The sequence below is a fragment of the Xenopus laevis genome, chromosome 6L, assembly GCF_017654675.1.
Source record: "Xenopus laevis strain J_2021 chromosome 6L, Xenopus_laevis_v10.1, whole genome shotgun sequence".
NCBI classification, from domain to species: Eukaryota; Metazoa; Chordata; class Amphibia; order Anura; family Pipidae; genus Xenopus; species Xenopus laevis.
This window is the reverse complement of record NC_054381.1, coordinates 70,340,397-70,366,714: the sequence shown is the minus strand read 5'-3', so window position 1 is coordinate 70,366,714 and position 26,318 is coordinate 70,340,397. Positions and strand designations below refer to the sequence as shown.

Below are 26,318 nucleotides of genomic sequence, written 5' to 3'. Positions count from 1 at the left end.
TGGTGCCTTTAGCTTTTGCTATTTTGATCCTGAGCTTGTTCCTGACGATTCTGACCTTTGTATCCTGAACCATTGCCTGAATTTCGACTACCTCTTCTGCTTTATCCCTCTGATTGATCTCCCGGTTTTGACCCTTGCCTGCCTGACCTCTCTTTGAAGGTTGCCTGCCCAGACCCGGCCTGATTTGTTTACGCTCACTTTCTGCCTGCCTCGACCCGTCCAGTCCCGACTACGATTCCGTTTAACACCTTGTACAAAGTCCTTCTGCCCGAAGACTTTGCTAACAGTCGTGCCCCTCTGCTTATCCAGAATCTCTAGCCTCTCGTTTAAATCCTGGTGGCATCCAAGTAGCTGAGGGCTCCTCCCGAGGCCAACGTCGGTCACACGAGCCGAGACCAGGGTGCTTGGCATTTGTTCTGGTGTTGGGTGCCGATCGTGACAGTTATTCAAATTCGAGTTTTTAAAATAATTTGAATTCGAGATCATACTCTAGCCCTTCAAGAACTCAAATTTGACTATTCGCCACCTAAAACCTGCCGAATTGCTCTTTAGTGATACAGACACAAAAAATTTCCTTTCAAAAATATTAATCTACATTGAAAGTTGCCTTATAAGTCAAGTCTAGGAGGCAGGAGCAATTTTGTGGGTACTGTTATTAAGGCAAGCCTTGCATCATATCAAAATCTTGTTTGTGCACCAGAATGGGGGACCTGATGTCCATCCCCACACCCTGGCTACACAAAGAAATGGCTATGAATGCTTAAATAAAAAAAAAAAAGAATTATAATTTCATGTTTAATTTGAAAAGGCCTTTTAGTATACAACTTTTTATGTCTGAATGACAGGTCCACTTAAACCTGTCAGTTAGTTTCTAATGCTAACAGACTACTGCTGCAATATGACAGCCCCCTTATAGATGAACATGGGGTTAAGAATGGTAATGTAAAAGCATCAGGGGAATACTTGTATGGCAAAATTTTAAATGGCATTTAAAGACAATGTTATGATAGATATAAAAGAGGTTATTTTATCTCTTGAAGTCAATGGGAGAGGTCCAGGGATCAATTTTGAGTTGTTTGCAGCCTTTCTGACATTAAAGTTTTTTCGGAGAATTGAATTTTTAAAATTCTATTCAAAATTCGATTAGAGTTTTCAGGTCGATTCTATTCATCCAAGTTTAACCAATCATTGCTCAAAATGTGCTACCTAAACTGACAAGTTTTATTATACTGATCACATTATGAATACACTGGCCAAGGGACTTGGCTCTATTCACATTTTTCACCAATTTTCTGCCTCTTAGGGGGTCTTGGATGACCTCTGTACCACATACTACACCAGACTTAGAATGTGGTCACTTCTTTACTATGCGGAAATCAGTGACACTTGCCCACTTTATTCTGTACGACAAAACTGTCCTGCCAGAGTTCTATATTTTATCTTGCATGCATCATAACCCATCATTTTGCATGGTTTAAAAAATGTACGATAGATGGCTTCATCTGGGCAAGTAGACAAACTAAGATAGAACAGAAGAACCTTGGTGTCAACAGCAAAGAGTGGGGTCTAAACCTGGCAGATATGAAGGTATTCTACTTAGCAGCACATTTATCTCATAAAACTCCTGTATTAAATCTTACTGTATATATGACTGGGTTAATCCTGATGTATCTATCTAGGTTAATAATGTCAACAAGTATTTGTTCGGTTTATAGCATATATTGAAGGATGTAGAAAAAGATGGCAAACATTCAGTTTTTGCTAAGAGGGGCTTTGAGATTAGATAATAATATGATCGTTTTAAATTACCTTTTTCTCCTCTATGGAGGTTGTTAAATGTTTAGCATTGGCAACTTGACAATATTCAAATTATAAAATATTATTAAGAATACATTTTTATATTCGTTATGTGAGAAACACAGGTGAGGTCATATTGATTGGACCAGAAATATGATGCGCTGGACACATAGTTTGAGATTATTTGTTTCAATCTTGGTACAAATAAACTTTCAAATAAAATACACTATCAATCATTCAAATTCATTAATCTGCATTCCCTTTCTTAGATGAAGACACCTGGGAAGTAGTCACAAAATGAATCTACATGGGCTTAATCAATCTGAAAGATTAATATCAATTTCATCAATATAAAAAAAGTACATAGACCAGCTTCACTAGTTATCACGTATGCGATACAATGCACACGTGTCATTCATAACGTCATGTATGTCTGTGTTTTGTGTGCATTTGCCACATTTGGGGCAAGCACAATTTAGCAGAAATTTCCAGTTCTGGCTTAGACACTATCAGCACATTTTTATTTTCATATCTGCATAAGTTTTATTCTGCTATTCCAGTTTCCTCCCACACTCAAAAAAAATAGAGGCAGGTTAATTGGCTTCTGCTTAATTTGTGTTGTGTATGAATGTGATGGATATCTTGTACTGTAAGCTCTGCTGGTACAGAGACTGATGTGAACGATGTATAATTTGTTAATTGGTGACTAATAATTATCAGTGTTCACAAGTGCATTAAAAAGCTGTTAAAGAAAAAGGGGAGATTTTTACCCTTACTTGTCCTTTAACAACTTTATTATGCATTTGTGTACGCTGATAATTATTATCACTAAGGGGTGCCTAACATTGAAATACCGTATATACTCGAGTATAAGCCGAGGTACCGAATTTTACCTTCGAAAACCGGGAAAACTTATTGACTTGAGTATAATCCTAGACACAACTACAGCCCTGTCTCCCAGCAGCGCACATTCCGCCAAAGCGATCCCCCCCAGCGATCAACCGGACTTCTTTGCAAAGTTGATGGTGACAGAGAATTGCCAAACGGATTACTGTGTGCATTGTCCCACTGTCCCACTACCATGTACAGTGGGTATTCTGTGTTATTGCCATCACTGTTAATCTTTCGTATAACCAACAGAGGGCGCTGTGTGATATTGCCATCACTGTTAATCCTTCATATAACCAACAGAGGGCTCTGTGTGATATTGCAGTCACTGTTAATCTTTCATATAACCAACAGATGGCGCTGTGTGATATTGCAGTCACTGTTATTCTTCCATATAACCAACAGAGGGCGCACTGTTATTCTTTCATATAACCAACAGAGGGTGCTGTGTGATATTGCAGTCACTGTTATTCTTTCATATAACTAACAGAGGGCGCACTGTTATTCTTTCATATAACCAATAGAGGGCGCTGTGTGATATTGCAGTCTCTCCCCAAGCAAACTGTTGGTATAGGAATGATTAAAAGTGACTGCAATCTCAGCTACTGCCCACTGACTCGAGTATAATCCGACGTAGACTTTTTCAGCACATTTTGGATACTGAAAAACTCGACTTATACTTGAGTATATACGGTAAGTGCTTACCTGAGACCCAGAATGGTACTACTGATGATGACAACATGCTTCTCCTTGCCTAGTACCCCAATGAGGTTTTTACCAAACAGGTACTCTGCCCCAACCATATATAGTGAATAAAGTACCCCATATTCTAAAATATAAGGATATTATAAGTCATAGAGGAGTTCCATGACCATACAAAAGCACGAGGCTGATGGCCGGGTGTTTTTATACAGGTCGTAGAAGAAGGCCGAGTGTTTTAATACAGGTCATGGAACTCTGAGCTAACTTCTAATATCCTCATATTTTGCAACAGGGGGTATTTTTATTATACGTTTCAGTGAGTCTTGTGAAAGAAATGACATCACTACTCACCGTTTATAACTGATTACATCAGTACTCACTGTTTATAGGATATAATTTACAGGATATTCATGGCTTTTGTGTATTATAAGGATATAATTTAAAAGATATTTATGGCTTTTGTGTATTATATGACTATACCTTTATTTCCTCCTATAAAAGCTAGGTAACAAAAAACATTATGGTGCTAAGGCTTTATTTGAATATTAAGAGTTGAACAAAAATATAATGTTACTTTATAATTTTAAGCACTTTTTGAAATATACAGTCATTATTCTTTTTTTTAAAGATTCGGGGATACTAAGGAGTATATGTTCTGTTAATATGATTTTTGTTACAATAGCATCAGAGAGAATGTATCTTTCTTTTGTTTTCCCTAAACAGAGCAATAGGTACCGTATATACTTTTTTTTTTTTTTCTGACTTTCTTCAATTGGATTAAGTTTGGAAACTAACCTGCAGGTGGTGCTGTTGTAACAAAGTTCATCATACATATATTTCCTTTTTGGAAATTTAAAAATTGAAAATGGCAAGAGTGCTTAGAATAGCATTTAAAATAGTCACATACTGGTCGAAGTTGAAAAAAAAAAAGGAACAAAATCCTTCTCTCGCACCCTCGCTAACTGAATCCTGCAGTGATTTTGAATGTAATTGGTTGCACCAGGATTTTTAGGGACTTCATGGCAAAGGGGGCGAATACATATGCACATGCCAATTTTCAATTTTTTATTTTTTTTTATTTTTTTTTTTATATATATTTTTCTCATTTCACTTCACCAACTTAGACTATTTTGTGCAGATCCATCACATAAAATAAGGTTAAGAAACATTTAAATTACGTTTTGGAATGTAACAAAATAGATAAAAAGCCAGCGGGGGGGGGGTGAATACTTTTGCAAGGCAGTGTAGATACCCAGGATAATAGAATAAAAGGTTAATTCCATTTTTTTTTTGTAAGCAGAGCTTGTTTGATAATTCATCTGTTTTTGTTCCCAATCATTCCTTATGTCAAATCAAACAAACTGGTTCGTTATTTATTAATCCTTTCATATTCATGTGAACATGTTCACCATTTTTACTGTAACGTTATGGAATGAGTAAGGTTAATTGTATATTCAGTTTGTTGCATATATTAGCTGCTTCTGCATTTTAGTGTGATAAAAAGGAAAAGAATCAATTGTTAAATCATCAACCAAATCAATAACGGTCTGGCTTTTGTCACGTAAATGTATCTAGTAGCTGTAAAATATATTTTATTAAAAAAGACAAAACTTTAAGAAATACAAATTGATAAGAACAAGTGTGGTGTGTTTTTTTTATTTCTAGCCCTAAAATGTCATTGCGAGCACTGTGCGAAAGAAAACTATACCTGCATAACCGATGGACTGTGCTTAGTTTCTATCTCAGTTGAAGATGGCAAAGAAACCCACAACAGCATGTGCTATGCTAACACGGAACTTGTACCTCGAGACAGACCTTTTGTGTGTGCACCTTCCACTAATATTGGAACATACCATGATGTTCGTTGTTGTTATACAGACTTCTGCAATAAGAAACTACCATCTCCAAGTAAGTTATTAAACTTTTGGAAATAATTAATTGCAATCAAATAAGGAACAGGAGGATTTCAGTGTTGGGTGAGAAAGTAAATAATTTGCATATACTTTGTAGACATTTGTGTTTCTTAAAACCAATTTTAAAATATATTTATCTTTAAGTTTTGGATTTTATTATGTATGATTAAATGGCTAAATTAAGTGCATATATTGGAAATACAGCAGTTCTATTTCCCACTGTATCCTATTCCGACAGGAGCACCAAGGCCCCTTGTCAGGCAAAATACAAATGTATTTTGCCTGACGAAGGGACCTTGGTGCTCCGAAAGCTTGCAATATATTTTTATTGTTTGCCAATATAGAGGTATCACTTCTATAATACTTTTTGTATTTGTTTTTCTTTTTTTTTTTATTTGTAACAAATCCTTCATGAAAGATTCGTCTGAATACTTAATCCAAATCTGAATTTGCATATGCAAGTTAAGGACAGGAAGGGAAAAAGTGTAAAAAAATGTTTTACTTCCTTGTTTTATGACAAAAAGTTACATGATTTCTCTTCTCGTCCCTAATTTGCATATGCAGATGAGGGTTCGGTTCGGCCGAATCCTGGCCAAATCCTGATTTCCTCAGTACTGATACTGCTATCCATAAATTCCCTGAACTGAGGGGCAAGCTTGGGTTTATCCGATGATGCTAAAAAAGGCTATATTTCTTCTGATAGTGGTTGTGCTAGTTTAGCTGAGCATAGAACTTATGATGATGCTGGAACTGTCTTTTGGTCTTTGTTGAAGAGATGCTTTCTTTGAGTGTTTTACAACATAATCTGGATATATTCTCTTATTTCAATCCCAGGCTAGCCCCTCAGATAAGCCTTGAAAGCATCCCACAACATTATTTATATACCATTATTTGAATATGAACTGTCCTTTAAACATCAGACTGAATCTAATCCACTTTAAAGGGTACGGATCAGGACATATATCCCAGAGGAATGCGTTGTGGAGTGATATGGCAACTGCTACTTAAACTACAAGTATGAGAGGGGTTAACCCTTTAAACTTGTTAGGGTAGGTCCTGTCCATTGGCTATTTTAATTATAGGAGCGCAAGCTGAAATAAGATGGCTGATTTGAGCCCTACTGCGTGCAGCAGCTTCCATTCCTTGCCTCAGTCGTAAGTGCTGAATCGGCTTGGGTGTGAACAGACTCTGCGGATTCCACCGAAGAATCTCGAGTCTCTGCATTTTGAGCTGAAATGCACCGTTCCACATCCACAAATCCACATGCCGAGCCGATTCAACACTTACGAATGCGGAAAAGAGAGTAGGCTACTGCCTGTGGTAGATAGCTGGTTTTGGGCCCCCCGTGTGGCCCTAACCTTATTGCCCAGGCACTACTGCCTCGCACTGATCGAGTGAATAGGCAGTACATAGCAGTGCATTTTTTAAAGATGAATGCCAGCCTAAGGTTAGAAATAAGTTACTAAAATCACTTGCCATCCCCCAGTGATTCTACATCTTGTTTAAGAAATATTTAAAGTTTTTGTTTTCTCTTGAGCTTTCTGTTCTCCTGAGCAATGGAGAAACTAGTCCACATATAAGCTATGTATAATTTAGGGATGCACCGAATCCACTATTTTGGATTCTGCTGAATCCTTTGCGAAAGATTCGGCTGAATAAGAACTGAATCCTAATTTGCATATGCAAATTAGGTGTGGGAAGGGGAAAACATTTTTACTTCCTTGTTTTGTGACAAAAAGTGATGCGATTTCCCTCCCGCCTCTAATTTGCCTATGGAAATTAGGATTCGGATTGGCCGAATCATGGATTCGGTGCATCCCTAGTATAATTAGCTCCAAACCTAGCTACAGCAGCAGTGCCCATACTTTAATAATGCGAGATCTACTTTGTGATGTTGTCCCATTATGAACCACATCCATAAATGCATTGCTAGCATTCTGTTCCATGGAAAATATTGCTTACATTTATGAGAAAATATATATTGCTAGATTTAACAAACCACTATTCCTTATGTACCCATAACATAAAAAGCATGAAATAGGAGGGTGATTTAGACAAGCTGTTTGTTGACGGTGTCTTGAGATCTATGGAACACCAGCTAAAGGTCTACTGGTAGATCTACCTTTTGGGCACCCCTGGGCTACAGCGTAGGGAAGCAAGGGTGGGCTAGCTGGGCAGCCAAGTGTCAGATTTGCCATCAATAAATGTGAAGTTGTGTAGTTGGGATTTAGAATTGCGCAGTCAATTAAGGGAAATTACTCTCTGAGCTACTTGTTATTGCTACAAAATAGACAATACTGATAATTTCCGCTGCTAAGACACTCCATTTCAGTATTGTCTATGGCAGGGTATTTTCTGGTGTTTTGTAGCCACGACAAATATCTGGCTACAAGTAGCATCGTGTTTCATAACCCTAAGGCTGAGGGCACACTAATGTACTGCTGGCTTCTCTGCGCCTCATTAATATTCATTCGGTGGAGAAAAGCGAGAAGTATGCTAGTGTTCCCTCAGCCTAATACCTTTTAACGGAACAAAAGATAAGCAAATGCTTTTGTTTAAAGGCGTACCAAACCCTTAGGCTAGGGGACACACGCGAAGATTCAGGGAGATTTAGTAGCCCAGCGGCAAAGTGCTTCTTCTTCCAGCGTAGGGTTGCCACCTGGCCGGTATTTTACCGGCCTGACAGGTAAAAATGATGCTTGACCCCAATGTTAATAATAGGAAAAAATCTAAATATATAGGAAGGGCAGTATTTTTTTGCAAAAAAGGTGGCAACCATAATCAGGCAACTAATCTCCCCGGCAAGCCTTCCCACCAGCTAGAATCTAAATCGCCGTCGGGGTGGCTCTTCGTTTTCCGAAGTCGCCCCACAAGGAAATTTCTGGCGACTTAAGAAAACTAAGCGCTTAGTGCCACCCCGCCGGCGATTTAGATTCTAGCTGGCAGGAAGACTTTTCAGGGCAGATTTGTCGCCTGGAGAGGCTATTTGTCGCTGGGCGACTAAATCTCCCCCGAATCTTAGCGTGTCACTAGCCTTTGTTCAGTTGGTTTCAGCTAGTTCACCAGAAATAGTCTTTTTCCACTTAATTTCTTTTATTCTGTGTGTGACTTGTTTTTCTTCTATTGAAGTGTGAAGTGTCATTTTTCACCTTCTAATGCAGCTCGGGGGATGGGGGTCGCCGATCCTGTAAACTGTTCTTAGTTGATACATTTCTTATCTTTGTCCCTACTGAGCAGAATCCCTGGGTTTCATTAAATTCAGCTGTTAGAATTGATACAATTGCTAATACTCCAGAGATGCTGCTAAAAAATTTATTAACTAAATGTTGCAAAATTGTAACAGTTTAGAGTCTGTACTGAAATTACTGAACTGCCAGATTGAAACACCAGAGACAGGGACCTTAAACATTAAAATTTCCATTTTGGAAAAACAATTAAGTGAAAAAGTCATTTCTGGTGAACAATCTGAAAACTATTGAACTGAATAAAGTGTTTGTTAGGTGAACAACCCTTTTAACTTTTGCTATGGATTTCTCATTTTTAGTGTTTTTCTGTGTGAACTTGTTTGACGTCATCTTAAATGAACAGTAACACCAAAAAATGTAAGTGTTTTAAAGTAATAAAAATATCATGTACTGTTGCCCTGCACTGGTAAAACTGATCTGTTTGTTTCAGAAACACTACTATATTTCATATAAACAAGCTGCTGTGGAGCAATGGCGGAAATTGAAAAATGGCTATATGGCACAGGTTAACTAATGGATAACAGATAACACCATTAGACAGACAGAGCTTATTTGCTGTCTGCTGTGTTACCTGAGCCTTTTTTCCTTTGAATGGCTGCCCCCATTGCTACACAGCAGCTTATTTATATAAACAATAGTAGTGTTTCTTAAAGGGATACTGTCATGGGAAAAAAATTTTTTCAAAATGAATCAGTTAATAGTGCTGCTCCAGTATAATTCTGCACTGAAATCCATTTCTCAAAAGAGCAAACAGATTTTTTTATATTCAATTTTGAAATCTGACATGGAGCTAGACATTGTCAATTTCCCAGCTGCCCCTGGTCATGTGACTTGCGCCTGCACTTCAGGAGAGAGATGCTTTTTGGCAGGCTGCTGTTTTTCCTTCTCAATGTAACTGAATGTGTCTCAGTGAGACATGGGTTTGTACTATTGAGTGCTGTTCTTAGATCTACCAGGCAGCTGTTATCTTGTGTTAGGGAGCTGTTATCTGGTTACCTTCCCATTGTTCTTTTGTTTTACTGCTGGGGGGAAAAAGGGAGTGGGGTGATATCACTTCAACTTGCAGTAAAGAGTGATTGAAGTTTATCAGAGCACAAGTCACATGACTTGGGGCAGCTGGGAAATTGACAATATGTCTAGCCCCATGTCAGATTTCAAAATTGAATATAAAAAAATCTGTTTGCTCTTTTGAGAAATGGATTTCAGTGCAGAATTATGCTGGAGCAGCACTATTTACTGATTCATTTTGAAAAAATGTTTTTTCCCCATGACAGTATCCCTTTAAGCAAACATAGCAGTTTTACCAGTGCAGGGCAACACTACATTCTATTTTCAATACTTTAAAACACTTATTTTTTGAAGTTACTGTTCCTTTAGGCCTCTTTCCATCTTGCAATTTAAAATGTATCTTTGGTTGCTGTGGGTTAACTGCCCCCCCCCCCAAATATGTATAATTATTGTTTTTTTTTTTGTTTTGTTTTGTTTTTTTAATAGCTTTACCACCACTTAGGTCTACTGCAAACTTCGGGCCTGTGGAGTTGGCAGCTGTTATAGCTGGTCCAGTTTGCCTTGTTTGCATCCTACTGATGTTGATCCTTTATATTTGCCATAACCGGACAGTCATTCATCATAGAGTTCCTAATGATGAAGATCCTTCATTAGATCGTCCTTTTATATCTGAAGGCACAACACTAAAAGATCTTATTTATGATATGACAACTTCAGGATCTGGCTCAGGTAAAGTACTTTTTAATCATGTTGAATATGTATATATGCAGTATACGTAGCTCCTACAAAAGCACATATATGTCTAGCAAGCCAGTTCATGTGGCGGAAGCCCCAGTGGGGCTCCAGGTCTCCAGTCCGATGCTGCATACAAATGTGGGTATGTACATTCTATTAATTGTAGTACCCACTATGTCCTATAGATAATCTATTTATATATCTTGTAGGAGTGTCTCGTTGGGGCCTGTAAATTTGTACTCCTGCCTAGCAATGAACATGCCTTACAAGGATGCCATCCCAATCCTTCACAAGTATTTCTCTGTTAACCACTTGCCACTTACTAAAAGATCTGCATGCAGTCATACTTGGGCAACAACCACTTGCCACTTACTAAAAGATCTGCATGCAGTCATACTTGGACAATAATTCCAAAGCCTGTTATATATTGCACTAATTGGAATTTCCTTCAACGCTCTCAGTTCCTATAACCAAGCCTAATCACGTGTGAGGTTACAATTTCTCATATTGATATGTCCGTCTCCCATTCAAAGTATTGCCTGTTTGCTAGGGTAATATGGACCCTATCAACAAGAAACAAAAAATAGTCTGAGACAATTTTGCAGTTGGTCACTATCACTCTACATCATTATAAAATTGAATTCAAAGGTAAAACCCTTTAATGCTTGACACCATGTTCCCTAAGGTAAAAAATGAATGAAACCCCTTTTAGTGTTTCATGGAATCTACTGCTTTAGGGTACACTAGTATATGAGTGGTAATTCCATGACTGAATAAGTGTATTGGTGGGTCCTCTCTGGGCTTCATAGATGTGGTCAAGTGGCTGTTTATTTTACATATTGATAGCAAGTACAGAATTTGATTAAGATTTTTTTGAATATTCACAAAAATCTCCTGGTTGCCTAGTTTTAATTGAGAAGAAAAGGCTAAACAGGGGTGATGCAAAATTGTTTGGTACCTCCAAGTGATTATATTCACTTATCCTGGCACGATGCTAGACTTCTTAGGAAAGAAGGTAGTGGTGTTCTACTCAAGATCAATATCTATTTTTAATTGTTTCTGAGATATTGGCAGTTTAAAACATTTTTATACTTCCAAGAGTGCTAGCAACCCTAACTGTCTTCACATTTTTATACACTTTCTGAATTCAGTTAACCCTAAAATTGCTGATTCTTAGTTGAGCCAAAAGCCTGATAATGTAAAATTAATGTAAACTGTAAAAGTGCTCATTGCCTTAGTAAGTTTACATCATTTAGGATTTATTTATCCTTTAAAGGTATCCTTTAAAGGGATACTGTCATGGGAAAAAACATTTTTTTCAAAATGAATCCGTTAATAGTGCTGCTCCAGCAGAATTCTGCACTGAAATCCATTTCTCAAAAGAGCAAACAGATTTTTTTTATATTCAATTATGAAATCTGACATGGGGCTAGACATATTGTCAATTTCACAGCTGCCCCAAGTCATGTGACTTGTGCTCTGATAAACTTCAATCATTCTTTACTGCTGTACTGCAAGTTGGCGTGATATCACCCCCCTCCCTTTTTCCCCCCAGCAGCCAAACAAAAGAACAATGGGAAGGTAACCAGATAGCAGCTCCCTAACACAAGATAACAGCTGCCTGGTAGATCTAAGAACAACACTCAATAGTAAAAACCCATGTCCCACTGAGACATATTCAGTTACATTGAGAAGGAAAAACAGCAGCCTGCCAAAAAGCATTTCTCTCCTAAAGTGCAGACACAAGTCACATGACCAGGGGCAGCTGGGAAATTGACAAAATGTCTAGCCCCATGACAGATTTCAAAATTGAATATAAAATAATCTGTTTGATCTTTTTTGAAAAATGGATTTCAGTGCAGAATTCTACAGGAGCAGCACTATTAACTGATGCGGTTTGAAAAAAACACGTTTTCCCATGACAGTATCCCTTTAAAAACTGGGGCCCAAAATTGCACTGAATGCTTAAGGTGAGGCCTTAACTGTGATTTATAAAGAGGAAAAAAATTTTATCGTTCAAGTTAGTTGATACAGCACTTCATTTACTTAATGCACTGACTAAAACTGCCTATAGATACATAGTTAATCTACAAAAATTCCATAATCCTTCTCAGTTAAGGAGTCCCCCAACCCACTACCATTTAGTGTATAAGTAGCATTTATTTTATTTCTACCAAAGTGCACAACCTTTCATTTATCATCATTGACAGCCCTAAATGTGGAGAAAGGGACCAGAATGATGCAGCTGAAATGAATCTCAAATATGCAGTGTTTAACAAATAATGGGCACCAGTGGCTCTTAGGGCTAGTCCACACGGGGAGATAGCGACGCGTTTGCGGTCGCGGCGACAAAGCGCCGCGACCGGCGCAGGCGACAGTTTTGTATGGGCGCCTATGTAAAAACGCCTGTGCTAACCACACGAGGCGATGCGCTTTTCAACAGTCGCCTGAAAAAGCCTGGCGAGGCATTTTCAGGCGACTGTTGAAAAGCGCATCGCCTCGTGTGGTTAGCACAGGCGTTTTTACATAGGCGCCCATACAAAACTGTCGCCTGCGCCGGTCGCGGCGACTGTCGCGGCGCTTTGTCGCCGCGACCGCAAACGCGTCGCTATCTCCCCGTGTGGACTAGCCCTTAAGCTAAACAATTTATTAGACGGCAATAAAATCAATGTATTGGGTATATTGGTACAAACAAACATGTTGTTGGAATAAAGTTCTGGGTTTATTTACCTGTATTTTACTTTGCAGTTCAACTTTACAATACATAGCTGATTTTGGGACAAAGTGTGATAGAAGCACATGATTTCTCAGCCATTCCATCCACAATTTTAAAATCACATATCTCAAGTTTTCTTTGGTTTTAATTACACAGCCACCAGGTATTGTCTCAACAACAGGAGCCACCCCTTTATGACTCTGTTGGGTCCAGCATGAACCAGTGAAGTCATTCACCTTGAATTTCACCTTGGTGTCTTTGTAAGAAATCAAATACTTTGGGCGTATCCACCATTCCACAACTTCAGAGTCAGAAGTATTTCACTACAGAGTACCTCCAACAACTCTTCAGAATTCTGAAAATGGTTCATCCAAACCACCAGCCACATGATGGATGTTGTCCCAGTCAGTCTCTGTCCCTTTTTACTGTATTGGACTAAGATATGCATCCATGCTGCAAATCTGTTTTCCTTACAATCTCACCATATAGCCATCTCTAGATCCATGATGTGATCATGCACCCATATCATATGCATAGGGAATATGGAAACCCCACAAGGCATGAGAATTGATCACCTGCTGCACATGGGATCCAGAAAGGACCCAAAATCCGATGCAATGCCAGTAGTGGAGAATCCTCAATTCATGCAGTTTAATTAGAATCAAGTACAAAGTACAGGTATAGACTTTATTATCAGGAATGCTTGGGATCTGGAGGTATTCCAGATAAGGGATCTTTCTGTAGCATGGATCAAACATCCACAATAATTTAAACATTAAATAAACCCAATAGAATTATTTTCCACCAATATGGATTTATGCAGTTTAGTTACCATAAAGTGCAAGGTACTGTTTTATTATTACAGAGAAAAAGCAAATCTTTTTGAAAAACTACAATTTTCTTAAAATTTATTCTATGCCGTATACCGTTATGCAGAGATTTTTTTTGGATAACGGTTTTCCTGATGAGGGATCCCATACCTGTAACAAAAACTACATCATAAAAAAAACAGAATCACATTAAAAAGGAAGTCTTTGTTTATAGGGGAACTATTACAAAAATTACAATTTAATATAAGCTTCATCTCACTAAAATAAAAATCTTTATAAATATAAAGTTACGCATCGCTATCACTCTCAGAGCATCTGCTGTGTTTCATGGTTTTGCTTTGCTGTGACTTTTTTTGTGTGCAAGGGGAATATAATGAGGGTGTAATTGTTGAGTAGCATAAGTACCAAAGAATGCAGCAACCTGACTTCCATCTAATTCTGTAAATGTGACCACTGTACTGCCATAAAGTTGAGTGGTATGGCATGATTTTAACTTGAAAAGCTTATGCAACCATTTTCATAAGCCTTATAATACAGTTTTAATTTTGGTTTTCCAGGTCTACCTTTACTTGTGCAAAGAACAATTGCGAGAACAATTGTTTTGCAAGAAAGCATTGGAAAGGGTCGATTTGGTGAAGTGTGGCGTGGAAAGTGGAGGGGAGAGGAAGTGGCAGTGAAAATTTTTTCTTCAAGGGAAGAGCGTTCCTGGTTCCGTGAAGCAGAAATATATCAGACAGTCATGCTGCGCCATGAAAACATACTTGGTTTCATTGCAGCAGACAACAAAGGTTTGTATCCATCTCTTAATTTTTAATGAAAGTTTTGTTTGTACCATAAAGCACGCACACGTAAAAGCTCTAGTATGAGCAATCTTTGCATCCCTTCAGGCAGGATGCAATTTGGTGGAAAAAAAAAAAATTCCTACTTCAATTCCATCACTGATGCAATCTCACAAGTTTAATGCTTGTGGGTTATTATACTAAACTTCAGTCTGTCTACAATTACCCCAAGATTAAAACTGTGTGATCACTTTAAAGCATAGAGCGAATTGGTTGCATTAAAAAGAAATTGCCTTCAACTGCAAACTCCATGCACGCAGGTGCAAGTTGTAGAAAGGGCAGTCGGTGGATGGTACATTGGAATCTTTTTGAATTTTACTTAACTGCATCACATTCACAAGTTGGAGCACTTGTGAATGCAAAATGCATCCACAACCATGTATTTCTGTTTCCTGCATGTAAAGACAAAATTGTATCAATCATGGGTCTTTTATAGAAGCAAAATTTGAATAGGTTAAAGGACTAGTAACATCAAATTTTTTTTCTTCAAAATTCGTTAGTGTAGAACGAAAAATAAACACCAAAGCAAATAAAACTTTTAAATTGCAAAGCCTTTATTAAGAGAGAACTTACCAAAACGCCACTTCCGCTCCTCTTCTAAAACGGCGAAAGGGCGACCATCCATGCAGCGGTATTTGATTTCTTCCCCCTGGCTATTCTAGTGACAGTTGGGGGAAGGCCGTCAGGGAGAGCGTATTGAGGCTGGGAGATAAAGGAGTGACGCGCTGGATAGTGAGGAAAGCTGTGAGAGAGGAGGAGAGCAGAGGGAGGGAGTCTAGTGAGGCTGACCTGAGAGAGAGCGGAGAGACTGCAGCAGATGTGGAAGCTGCCTGCAGTTCGATCTGCTCATCACGTGTGCTTGGGGCGGAAACCTGGCACTGACTTTTTTACGAGCATTTACTACGAGTTATCACCGTATTAGCTCAGATCCCGGCTGTCAGCCTGTCCATGCCTTACGTCAGGGCACAGTCTCTGCAACCTCTATATCAGATCTCCAGAAATGCGTGCATTACAGGCCCCAACACAAGGGGTTAATTTTAGTCAGTCTACAGCCCACCCGTTGCTCCCCTCCTGCCTTTACTCATTGAAAAGCAGCTTTCTAATGCCGGAGGTAACATGGCCTATCAGCCAGCCCCCAAGTGCAACTCCCGAGTCTGTGCCCCAGAACACCCAGGTCTCTCACAATGATCGGGCCGACCTGCTAAATAATAATTAAAGTTCCATTTCATTCTGTGTAGCGAACTGGGCGCATTGATCAGCATTAGACAGCCGTATCCACCCCTTGTATGCCTGTGGTTCGGCTCTCTGAATAGGGGAAGTGCTGCAGAGCGGCACCTTCACATACGCCTCCTTCACATACTTTCACTAGAATAGCCAGGGGGAAGAAATCTAATACCGCTGCATGGATGGTCGCCCTTTTCGCCGTTTAAGAAGAGGAGCGGAAGTGGAGTTTTAATAAAGGCTTTGCAATTTAAAAGTTTTATTTGCATTGGTGTTTATTTTTCGTTCTATACTAACGAATTTTGAAGAAAAAAAATTTGATGTTACTCGGGGAACCTTTATTAAGGCATACATCACATTATAGTTACATAGTTAAGTCGGATTGAAATAAGAGCAAAGCCCATTTAGTTTAACCTTACAACTAATATAAAACTAATTGAAGAATCTTAAAATACCATGGAATATACATGTATAATTCATAAGGAGTCATAGTGATGTTTTTCTTCAAGCACTGATTTACACTATCTTCTAGTATTATACAGGGGGGGGGGCAGGGTTAGGGTTGCCACAGTTTATATTAGTTTGTGCCTGGCCACATAGTTACATATAGTTACATAGTTAATTTTGGTTAAAAACCCTCCAATTAGTAGCAGACTTAAAGGGGATGTAAAGTCAAAAAAGAAAAATTACTTAAACTGGTCCACTGCCTAAAAATAAAGCTATCATTATTTTTATTTATTTTTTTAAATTAAAAAATCAGTATCGTTTTCATAGAAACCGTGATCTTCTGTGCTCCAGCTCCCCTTCTCTCTATGCGCATGGACTTCAGCCTGCATGAATTCCTCAACACAGCTGGCCAGTCCGAGGCTGCTTTGCTTCAAAATGAGGAGATCCTTCTGGTTAATTTATCTGTTTCTTCCGAAAGGTGACCTCCATGACAATTCCATATGTTGCTTCAACTGATACACTATAAAAATAACTGAACACTATAAAACTCAGGGGAGGGGAGATTGTTTTTGAAGTAAAGCAACCACCGGCTGGGCTTAGGAATTCGTGCATGTGGAGAGAAGGGTGAACTGGAGCACAGAAAATGGTACAGAATTTTTTATGGAAGTATATTGAGGCTAAGTTTATTTTTAGGCAGTGGACCCATTAAAGGAATTTCATTTTTTTAGAGCCCCTTTAAAGGACCAGTAACACCATTTTTTTTTCATTAAAAAAAAATCAAAACGACACCCTCCAAATAATACCATGTCCTACTGCGTTCTATAATAACCTTAGGTATAGATAAAATTTGCTTCCATGCTGTACAGAAAACAGGCAATAGTGCGACCAGCAGCTGCAGCTTTTACCTATGTGAGCGCCCCTGACAGATCTCCTCCTCACATAACTCCTGAAGCAGGAGTGAACGAGGAAGTCGCTTCATTTTCAGAGCAGCCAGAGAGAGGATTGGTACAGTGACATGTATGTTCTCTTCCTCTGGGCTGGATCGCCGAGGGCTGGGGACGAACACACACACGGAGAGGCACACGTGTAAGGGCTGCTCCAATCATCGCAGAAGGGCTGTGGGGAGAGAGGCACACGTGTCAGAGGATCGTGGAAGGGCTGGGGCTTGAGGCTGTGGAGAGGGAAACAGTATGTTAGAACAGATAGGATCATACTGACAGCGCAGAAGACTCTTTTGGGTAACTAGTGGTTGCTAGGTGATGTCCGTTCCGGAATTGACGTCACAAACCAGGAAGTTGGATCCTGAAGAACAGGAAGAGGCTCACAGCGGTGCGCAGGCAGGGAGAAGGAGCTTTTCTAGTGCTGCAAGATGGCAGGCCCCCTTGGACTACACAAGAAAGCTGCGGTTTCCATTTTTATCGGTTTCCTTACTAGAAAGCAGGATGCAGCTGCATATTGGATGTTATTTATGTAAGTACATTGACTGGGTTCTCTTAAATGTGTTACTGGTCCTTTAAAGTGGTGGTTCACCTTCACATAGCTGCAGTTATCCTAGCAGTGTGAGCAGCAGAGCTTCAGAATCTACTGTGCATGCCCACACCTTATCTACAGATTTGCATATCAAGTTTACAGGAAGTAACCGCTCCTCCTTGTTATAGAGTAGCTGCTTCGTTATGGATCAGGCTAGTGCTTCTGCTGCTTTTTTCCCAGGAGTTTCTAGCTAGGTAAATTAAATTTATCTTGACAAAACCACAGTGCACGTTTACTTTCAAAATGCAACTCTTTATCTGCCTTAATGTCTATGTTAACATAAGTTGAGTGCATTACAATCTAGTGAATGACAAGGGGACTCCTCAATTGGAATCTTCACCTTGAGCCACCCCAATAAACCCCAGTATTACAAACCTTAATGAAACCAGGAGACAGAGATGGTTGTAAAATGTGCACAGCATTTATTCAAATTTTATCAAATAAATAGGACCGTGCCAGCTTAAAGGGATACTGTCATGGGAAAAAAACATTTTTTTCAAAATGAATCCATTAATAGTGCTGCTTCAGCAGAATTCTGCACTGAAATCCATTTCTCAAAAGAGCAAACAGATTTTTTTATATTCAATTTTGAAATCTGACATGGGGCTAGACATTTTGTCAATTTCCCAGCTGCCCCAAGTCATGTGACTTGTGCTGTGATAAACTTCAATCACTCTTTACTGCTGTACTGTAATTTGGAGTGATATCACCCCCTCCCTTTTTTTTTTCCCATGACCGTATCCATTTAAGGCAATAGTCTAAAGCCAGAATTTAACAAGAGATTGCTACTATGCTGTGCCTCCAACATAAGAGATGTTCAGCAGCCCTGCCCAAAGTTTCCTCGTGCGGCAACTTCGGGTGACTTCGGAAAACGAAGCGATACGTGTGTTTTAGCGCAGGCAACTTTTCATTATTGTGGATGGGTATACACACAAACGCAGTTCGGGGAGATTGTCACCCAGAAAAAGAGGCGATTAGTCGGCAGGCGACTAAATCTCCCCGAATCTCCTCGTGTGGACTAACCCTAAGGGCTAGTCCACACGGGGAGATAGCGACGCGTTTGCGGTCGCGGCGACAAAGCGCCGCGACAGTCGCCGCGACCGGCGCAGGCGACAGTTTTGTATGGGCGCCTATGTAAAAACGCCTGTGCTAACCACACGAGGCGATGCGCTTTTCAACAGTCGCCTGAAAATGCCTCGCCAGGCTTTTTCAGGCGACTGTTGAAAAGCGCATCGCCTCGTGTGGTTAGCACAGGCGTTTTTACATAGGCGCCCATACAAAACTGTCGCCTGCGCCGGTCGCGGCGACTGTCGCGGCGCTTTGTCGCCGCGACCGCAAACGCGTCGCTATCTCCCCGTGTGGAATAGCCCTAAAAGCTTTCCCACTGGGAATAATGTGAACTGCTGGTGTTAAAACCCAAATGTCGCTTTAGTCTCCCAAAAACACTTGAAGTTTAAGTATTGCTAGCAATCTCTTGGTGTGTCATTCCCCTAAAATGGAGACTAAAGGAACTCTTCTGTTGTATATGCTGGGATGTGAAGGGGAAAAGTATGTCTAAATTGTTTTTTATAAGTGAGTGACTGGATTAACTTTGTTCAGTAGGGCTTAGTTAATAGCTGCTGGGCTAGGTAGTAATTAACTTTTATATTACCATTCAAGTTGGGAGCAAGTTAAAAAGTTGCTATACTGTTAACTTGAACAAACCCAGTAGATCCAACCAATCAGTTTACTAGTTCTGGTAGCCAATAAGAGTAAAGTATGGGCAAAGGTGAGTTGCTGATGTCCCCACAATCCTATGTGACCTGCACTGCTTGCAGAAGAAAACGCCCTCTAGCAAAAGTCCTGCGATGCCTCCCAGTAAATGAAGCATATTTGTGTATGTTTAAAAGGGCATGTTTAGCTTTATAGATCCATATTCTTACAGAAACCTTGTTGCTTATTCATTGGGGTATCTTATGAGTTGAAATATGGGTTGTGATCAATGAATATGAACCACCATTTTAAAGCTTCTATTCTGTTTGGCAAAGGATCACATTTGATTAGTAGGTGCTGATGGCCATAAAATTAAGATTAAGGATAAACTTGGATCTTCAAAATGTTTATCATAATGTTTCTAGCCACGTGTGCCTTTGGAAATGTTAAAAAAAATTTAAATAATTGAAATTGAATAATAACAAAATCTGTAGATCTACTGCTTTCCAATGTCCAGCAGTTGGTTTCCACCCTTCAAAAGTTATTCTGGTTTATTAAGAGGATGAAACTCCAATCCTGAGATTTTAACTGATTGCCCTTCCCTCTGTCCCCAAGTGAATTAGTCAGTGCCCTAAATGACTGGTCACTGGGCTTCTCTATAGCGGTGCTGAAAATGGAGTTGTGAACTGAATTGGCAACCTCAATCTTCAGATGTATTATTTGGTTTCTTGCTTTTGCTAGCTAGACACATGAACAGCTGATCTGGTCCTTGCTTCTCTGTGTGCTCCTGGTAAAGCTTAATTTTCAATATATAAATCGGCAAAAGCTTCAAAAGTGCTGGTTTCCTCCAAGTCCACAACACTCAGACCACTACCAGGATGTCCCAGGGCTGCAGTTTCCCTTTGGTCAGTTAGGAGAAGGGGCTTCATAGACTAGAAAACTTACGCACAGAACTTAGTCTTCAGGTTTTTGTTTTTTTTAATACAAAAAAATTATGCACACTTTCTTTAAAGCCATGCATAATGGAATGTTCACATTTAACTAAAGGGGATGTTCACATTTTGTAAAGTCCTGCAAGAGTGGTAGAACTTTGAAAAGGAAGGACTTTTCTAATTGCAATGAATTTTAAAAAGTGTCTCCATTATAATTAGAATGATAAAATTACCCTATTCTGCTTTGCAGGAGTGTATGGCCTCTTACACATGGATGGTTTTTCTATGTTCCCCTGCGGTGGATCTTTCATGCATTTTACAGCCAGCGAAAGAAATGCAGCCTGCACTTATCAATATGGTTGTAATGACTGCCGCAGGGAAGTGTTTAGTCTCCGTACGAGTACAACCTTGTTTTGAAAAACAGTCTTTTTTTCATGTGATTCCTTGTGGTTTAACATATGAAAGATCGACCACAAGGAAATGCATGAGGATATGCTTGTGCGTTAGACCCATAAGCATGCATCTGCCAATGGAAAAGAAAAACACCAGGGACCAGACAAGTTGATAGGAGGCTTTCCTTAGAAAAATACAGTAAACCTATTTGGAGTGGGGAACACATTTTAGTTGCTTTTTAATTCTTCATTGCAAATAGACACGCTGCAGCACTCAGACTCTTGTATTTATTTTAATTATTAATGTTTCAAACTCTAGTTCTTTATCAAGCCTTCAATGTTTTTCTTTTCCACTTGTATTCTTTTAAAAGACTTTTGTTTAAAATGTATCTCAAATATCTGTATCTTCCTATTAAATAGGGGAACAGAAAACGGGAGTTAAATACATTTCACACAATGTATTTGTTTTCTTTTTAATACAGATAATGGCACATGGACTCAGCTTTGGTTGGTTTCGGATTACCATGAACATGGATCACTGTTTGATTACCTAAATCGGTATACAGTGAGTGTAGAAGGAATGTTGAAGCTTTCTTTATCCACTGCTAGTGGTTTAGCTCATCTTCATATGGAGATAGTTGGAACACAAGGTATGTTGCAACAAACTAATGTCACATCTCCTAATACTGATACAGTCCTCCTTTATACCAGATTACCCCACAAAAAAAATATTTCCTTTTCGTGAATATATGTTGGCTGCTCCTAAAAGAATAAATGTATATTTTGTGCATATTTGCCACATATAGGTGCCACCATTACACATCAACAGTTTCAAAACTAGGCAGGCTGTATTACTTTACCAACTGTAATTACTTTATCTCCTTAGCATGATTAGTAGCATAGGCGTCGGAACTGGGGGGGGGGCTACAGGGCCTGTCCCCCCCCCATAATTTTCTTAAATCTTTTTTGCCCCTTTTTTTTTTTTTTGCCATGTGTTTGTGAGCACCACCTGCCGCAGAGAAGAGGAAGAGCCCGGAAGAGGAGACAGTCAGTGGCGGCAGGCGCCACAGCGGGGGGGGGGGGGGAGTTGCACCAGGGCCAGCTCAGTACCGGCCTTAGATCGAGTGGACCAATTGGGCTTACTTGGGCCCCGCACCCTGGAACCATTATTTTTTTCAAATGGAGCAGTCCAAGTCGATTTAGACTTGCCTGTGGAGGTACGCAAGACACAAAGCGGGACGTCCAGTCAATCAGGACAGACTCCAGAGTTGGTCGGACGGTCGCAGCACACCACTGTAATAAAACCGTATTTTCATATATTCAGCAACTAGTACTGGTCACAAAGGTAAAGCAGCATCAAACTTTTTATGAGTCGCTGATCTGCCTGAGCCATAGGTCACTTATTTATAAGAAACTTTCTGGCCATCCTAATTCTCCTGCGGTGACAGGTCTTCAACTGGGAGCAGTAGAAGAGCGCACGCACACACACACACACACGCACACACGCACAATGTTCTGCTATAGTGTTTCTTAAAAAAACTAAAATTCGGAGATCTTCTAGTACTATATTCCAAGGTAGTTCGACTTGTAGCATTTCAACTATTAAACTAAAGTTCCCAGCATTCCCCAACAGATGTTAGAGTGGATCAGCAGAAGTTTTGCAGGGTGGACATTATAATATCCTGTCCGAGAGGTCCCCATTTCTAATGGTACCAAAGCAGTTACATATGAGATGTAATGACCTCCTTAATTTAAGTTAAACTCTTGGCACACTTCGTATTGTCTCTAGCATGGAAGTAACAGTCATATATTGTAATAAAATTGCAATATACATCATGTGCCACTTTTCTATGGATTATCCAAGTTACAAACGCACACCCTGGCCCTCCTGGAACTCGAATCCCTGGTGCCTAGCAAAGTAGGGGATCGGCCAACCCATCAAAAGCACACTTTTCTATGGAGCAATAACTGTCTGCAGGTTATTATACACACAGGCACACGCACAAGCGCTCCATTACATACACACACACACACACACACACACACACACACACACACTTCTGTGGCTATGGGCAGTGTGGGGTATTTATACATTTAATTTCCCCTTTGCCATCCTGCTGCTATGGGTTTCGGGGGGTATGTATACATGGAATTGCACTGTGTCATCCTACTGTCAATTCTGGGGGGGTTTATACATGGAATTGCACTGTGTCATCCTACTATCAATTCTGGGGGCATTTATACATGGAATTGCAATGTGCCATCCTACTATCAATTCTGGGGGTATTTATATATGGAATGCCATTCCGCTATGATTTCTAGGAGTATTTATACATGGAATTCTACTGGGTGGGGGTATTACAAAAATACAGGGTTAAAGATCTTAGTACAAAGTTAACTCAGAAAATGGTCCAATTGCATCTTGGAGAATTTTTTGAAGCAAATTGGAGAAGCTTTAGAAGGGGTTGTTCTCCTTCCTGTGTATCAGCTAGAAGTTAGACAAGTTTTACTTAGGCCAGAATATATATATATATATATATATATATATATATATATATATATATATATATATATATATATATATATATATATGTATATATATATATATGTATATATATGTATATATATATATATATATATATATATATATATATATATATATATATATATATATATATATATATATATATATATATATATATATATATATATATATATATATATATATATTATGCTGATGCTGTGGGATTGGAGCATTTGTACAACTGCCCCATTATAATATAGCATTGTTGTCTAACTAGCATAAAAGGGATCCATGTAGTGAGAGATATTTGAATTTTTCACATTACTAATGCAGCTCCTCATATATGCATTTTGGCAGAGCAATAGAGTGAGGCAGTACATCTGGAGGTGCTACAATTGATATGCTTGGAGTGCCTGTGCTCACTGATTCTTACTATATAATGCATTCTTGTACATTTATATTTTGCTTGGCCTGTCAGTATTCTCTATATCATACTGCTTGTGGTGCCACTGTCCGTTGCTCTCTATGTATGTATTTGCAGTGCCAGTGCCCTCTGCTTCTTACTGCTTGTGGTGCTTTCTCTATATTATGTTCTTGGGAGATTAGTACTGTAGTAATATACATTCGGTGCCAGAATATTTTTCCCCATAATGTGCTTGTAGTTCAGCAATTTCCAGAACCCATCAGCACACCCTGGCCTCTCCAGCATAAGTTGGCCCGGTGCACAGTCAGAAGGGATCGGCAACCCCAATTGTAGTCAGCGTAATAGAAGAAAAACTGGCACTCAGAGCTCAATGCATGCGGGCAAAGCCCTGCGTGTTTATTACAATGTAACGTTTCGGGGGCGGGCCCCTTCGTCCCGCCCCCGAAACGTTACATTGTAATAAACACGCAGGGCTTTGCCCGCATGCATTGAGCTCTGAGTGCCAGTTTTTCTTCTATTACGCTTGTAGTTCAGCATTCACAGCTCTCAGTTAAAATTGTACATGTGGTGTTAATACCCCCATCCTGCAGTGCAAGACGTTAAGCATATTTTGCCCCCCGATGCTATGTTTTGATTTTCCTGAAAAATTCAGTGAAAGCACACTGGGAAAGTGGGTGGAGTCCAAAAGGGGCGTGGTCATTTTTTTGCCGATACGTGCGCTGCCTATTTTCCTATTCTTGGGGGGGGCCCCCCTGCCAAAACCATCGTCTGCTGCCTATGATTAGTAGTACTAAAATGAAACATTGCTATTATTTTAATAGCTGTTTTTTGGTAAAAAAAAAAAAAAAAAGTGGGGTGATTGACCTGGAACCATTGTATGTGCTTGGTGCAGGCACATTGGATATTGGTGCCGAAGCGTAAGAGTTTGCCATGTGCCTGCACCCAGGTCGACGCAACAGATCAGTGTGCAGGCAAGGTAAGGGGCAGATTGTAGTGTAGGGGCTGTGCTTTTCCACATGACAAGATCAGCCCAGTGTGAAACTAGCCCTATTCTAATATGATTACACATGTCAAAAATTTGTTAGTGCAGTTTTTAGTATACCTTTCAGATCCAGTTCTCAACAACAACAAAACAATTTACCTACAAAATGCAAAACAAAATGGCTCCCTGAAAATATGTGGAAAACAGTAAAACCCTAAACTTGACTGCTTTTCCAATAAAGGATGAGCTACTTCTAAAAACTATTCTCCACAACTATGGCACATGGAGATGCCAGCACCAAGGGATATCAGATTTCTCTTTTTTTTTAACCCTTGTAAAACTAATGTACTCCCAAATAGATCCTCTAGTTACAGATCACTGAAGACTTAAACTATAAAGAAAATACTAGCTGGAGACTACATACTTTTTGGCGAATTGTCCAATATCACACCATGGAGTTCCCAGAATGCATATGTTAGGGGAGCAGCAATTCAGCTGGAAGCCCACTTAAACTATAAAGAAAAATACTAGTTGGGCACTACATAACTTTTGGCTAAATCGTCTTAACTATAATAACCTCCAAATAATTGTAGATTAGATTTTTTTATGTACCTTTACCCCAGCTCTGACCCTGACCATATGGGAAATTCTTCAGCTATATTGGATTATGATTACTTTTAGCAATAGATTGGAGGTTAACTACTTAATACCCAATATAATTGGTCTCTCTACTTTTTGTGTATTTTGGCAAGGCAAAGTACAGGAATTCGAGGATTAATTATAAAATCATTAAAATCTTTTTCACGTTGTTGATTCACCATCTTTTGCATCTTTCTTGTAAAGACTTGTCAGATTCTGCCCATACACCCTATAAGTAGATATTAATAACTATAGAAAAGCAATAATACTAAAGTGAGCCTTACTAGTTTGGCTGATGCGTGCTGGTCAGATCACTGCATTTCACTAACCTGTTTCATAGCCAATACAAGTGGACTACAGATTGGAAGACTCACTTTGTCGGTGTGACTGTGTCATTTGTGCTTAAAGAAGCTGTTCAACTTTAAATTGACTTTTTAGTATAATGTAGAGTGACAATCTGATTGCTAGGGTCCATATTAGCCTAGCAACCATGCATTGATTTGAATAAGAGACTGGAATATGAATAGGAGAGGATCTGAATAAAAGGATGAGTAATAAAAAGTAGCACATACTGTAAATTTGTAACCTTATAGAGCATTTGTTTTTAGATGGGATCAGTGACCCCCATTTGAATGCTCGAAAGAGTCAGAAGAAAGGCAAATAATGCAAAAACTATAATAAAAAAAAAAAATTAAATTAAAAAAAATTCGCAATTGAAAAAGTGCTTACAATTAGCCATTCTATAACATACCGTATTTGAAGTTAACTTAAAGGTGAACCACCCTTCATCATCATCATGGCTTCAAAGTACATTGCTCATAACATTTCAAATCCCTGCTGCCATGCTCCCCATCTCCTTGTT

At 39.2% G+C, this 26,318-nt stretch overlaps 1 protein-coding gene across 2 annotated transcripts in view; it reads left to right on the top strand.

Annotated features, from left to right (window-relative positions):
• Nucleotides 1-26,318, top strand: part of LOC108719029 (TGF-beta receptor type-1) — a 50,582-nt gene that overhangs the window by 10,078 nt on the left and 14,186 nt on the right. For both annotated transcript variants that reach the window (XM_041566170.1, XM_041566171.1), the window contains exons 2-5: nt 5,053-5,295; nt 10,040-10,282; nt 14,392-14,622; nt 21,370-21,537. In XM_041566170.1, the coding sequence (XP_041422104.1) occupies nt 5,053-5,295; nt 10,040-10,282; nt 14,392-14,622; nt 21,370-21,537 (885 nt within the window). The remainder of the gene's footprint in view (nt 1-5,052; nt 5,296-10,039; nt 10,283-14,391; nt 14,623-21,369; nt 21,538-26,318) is intronic.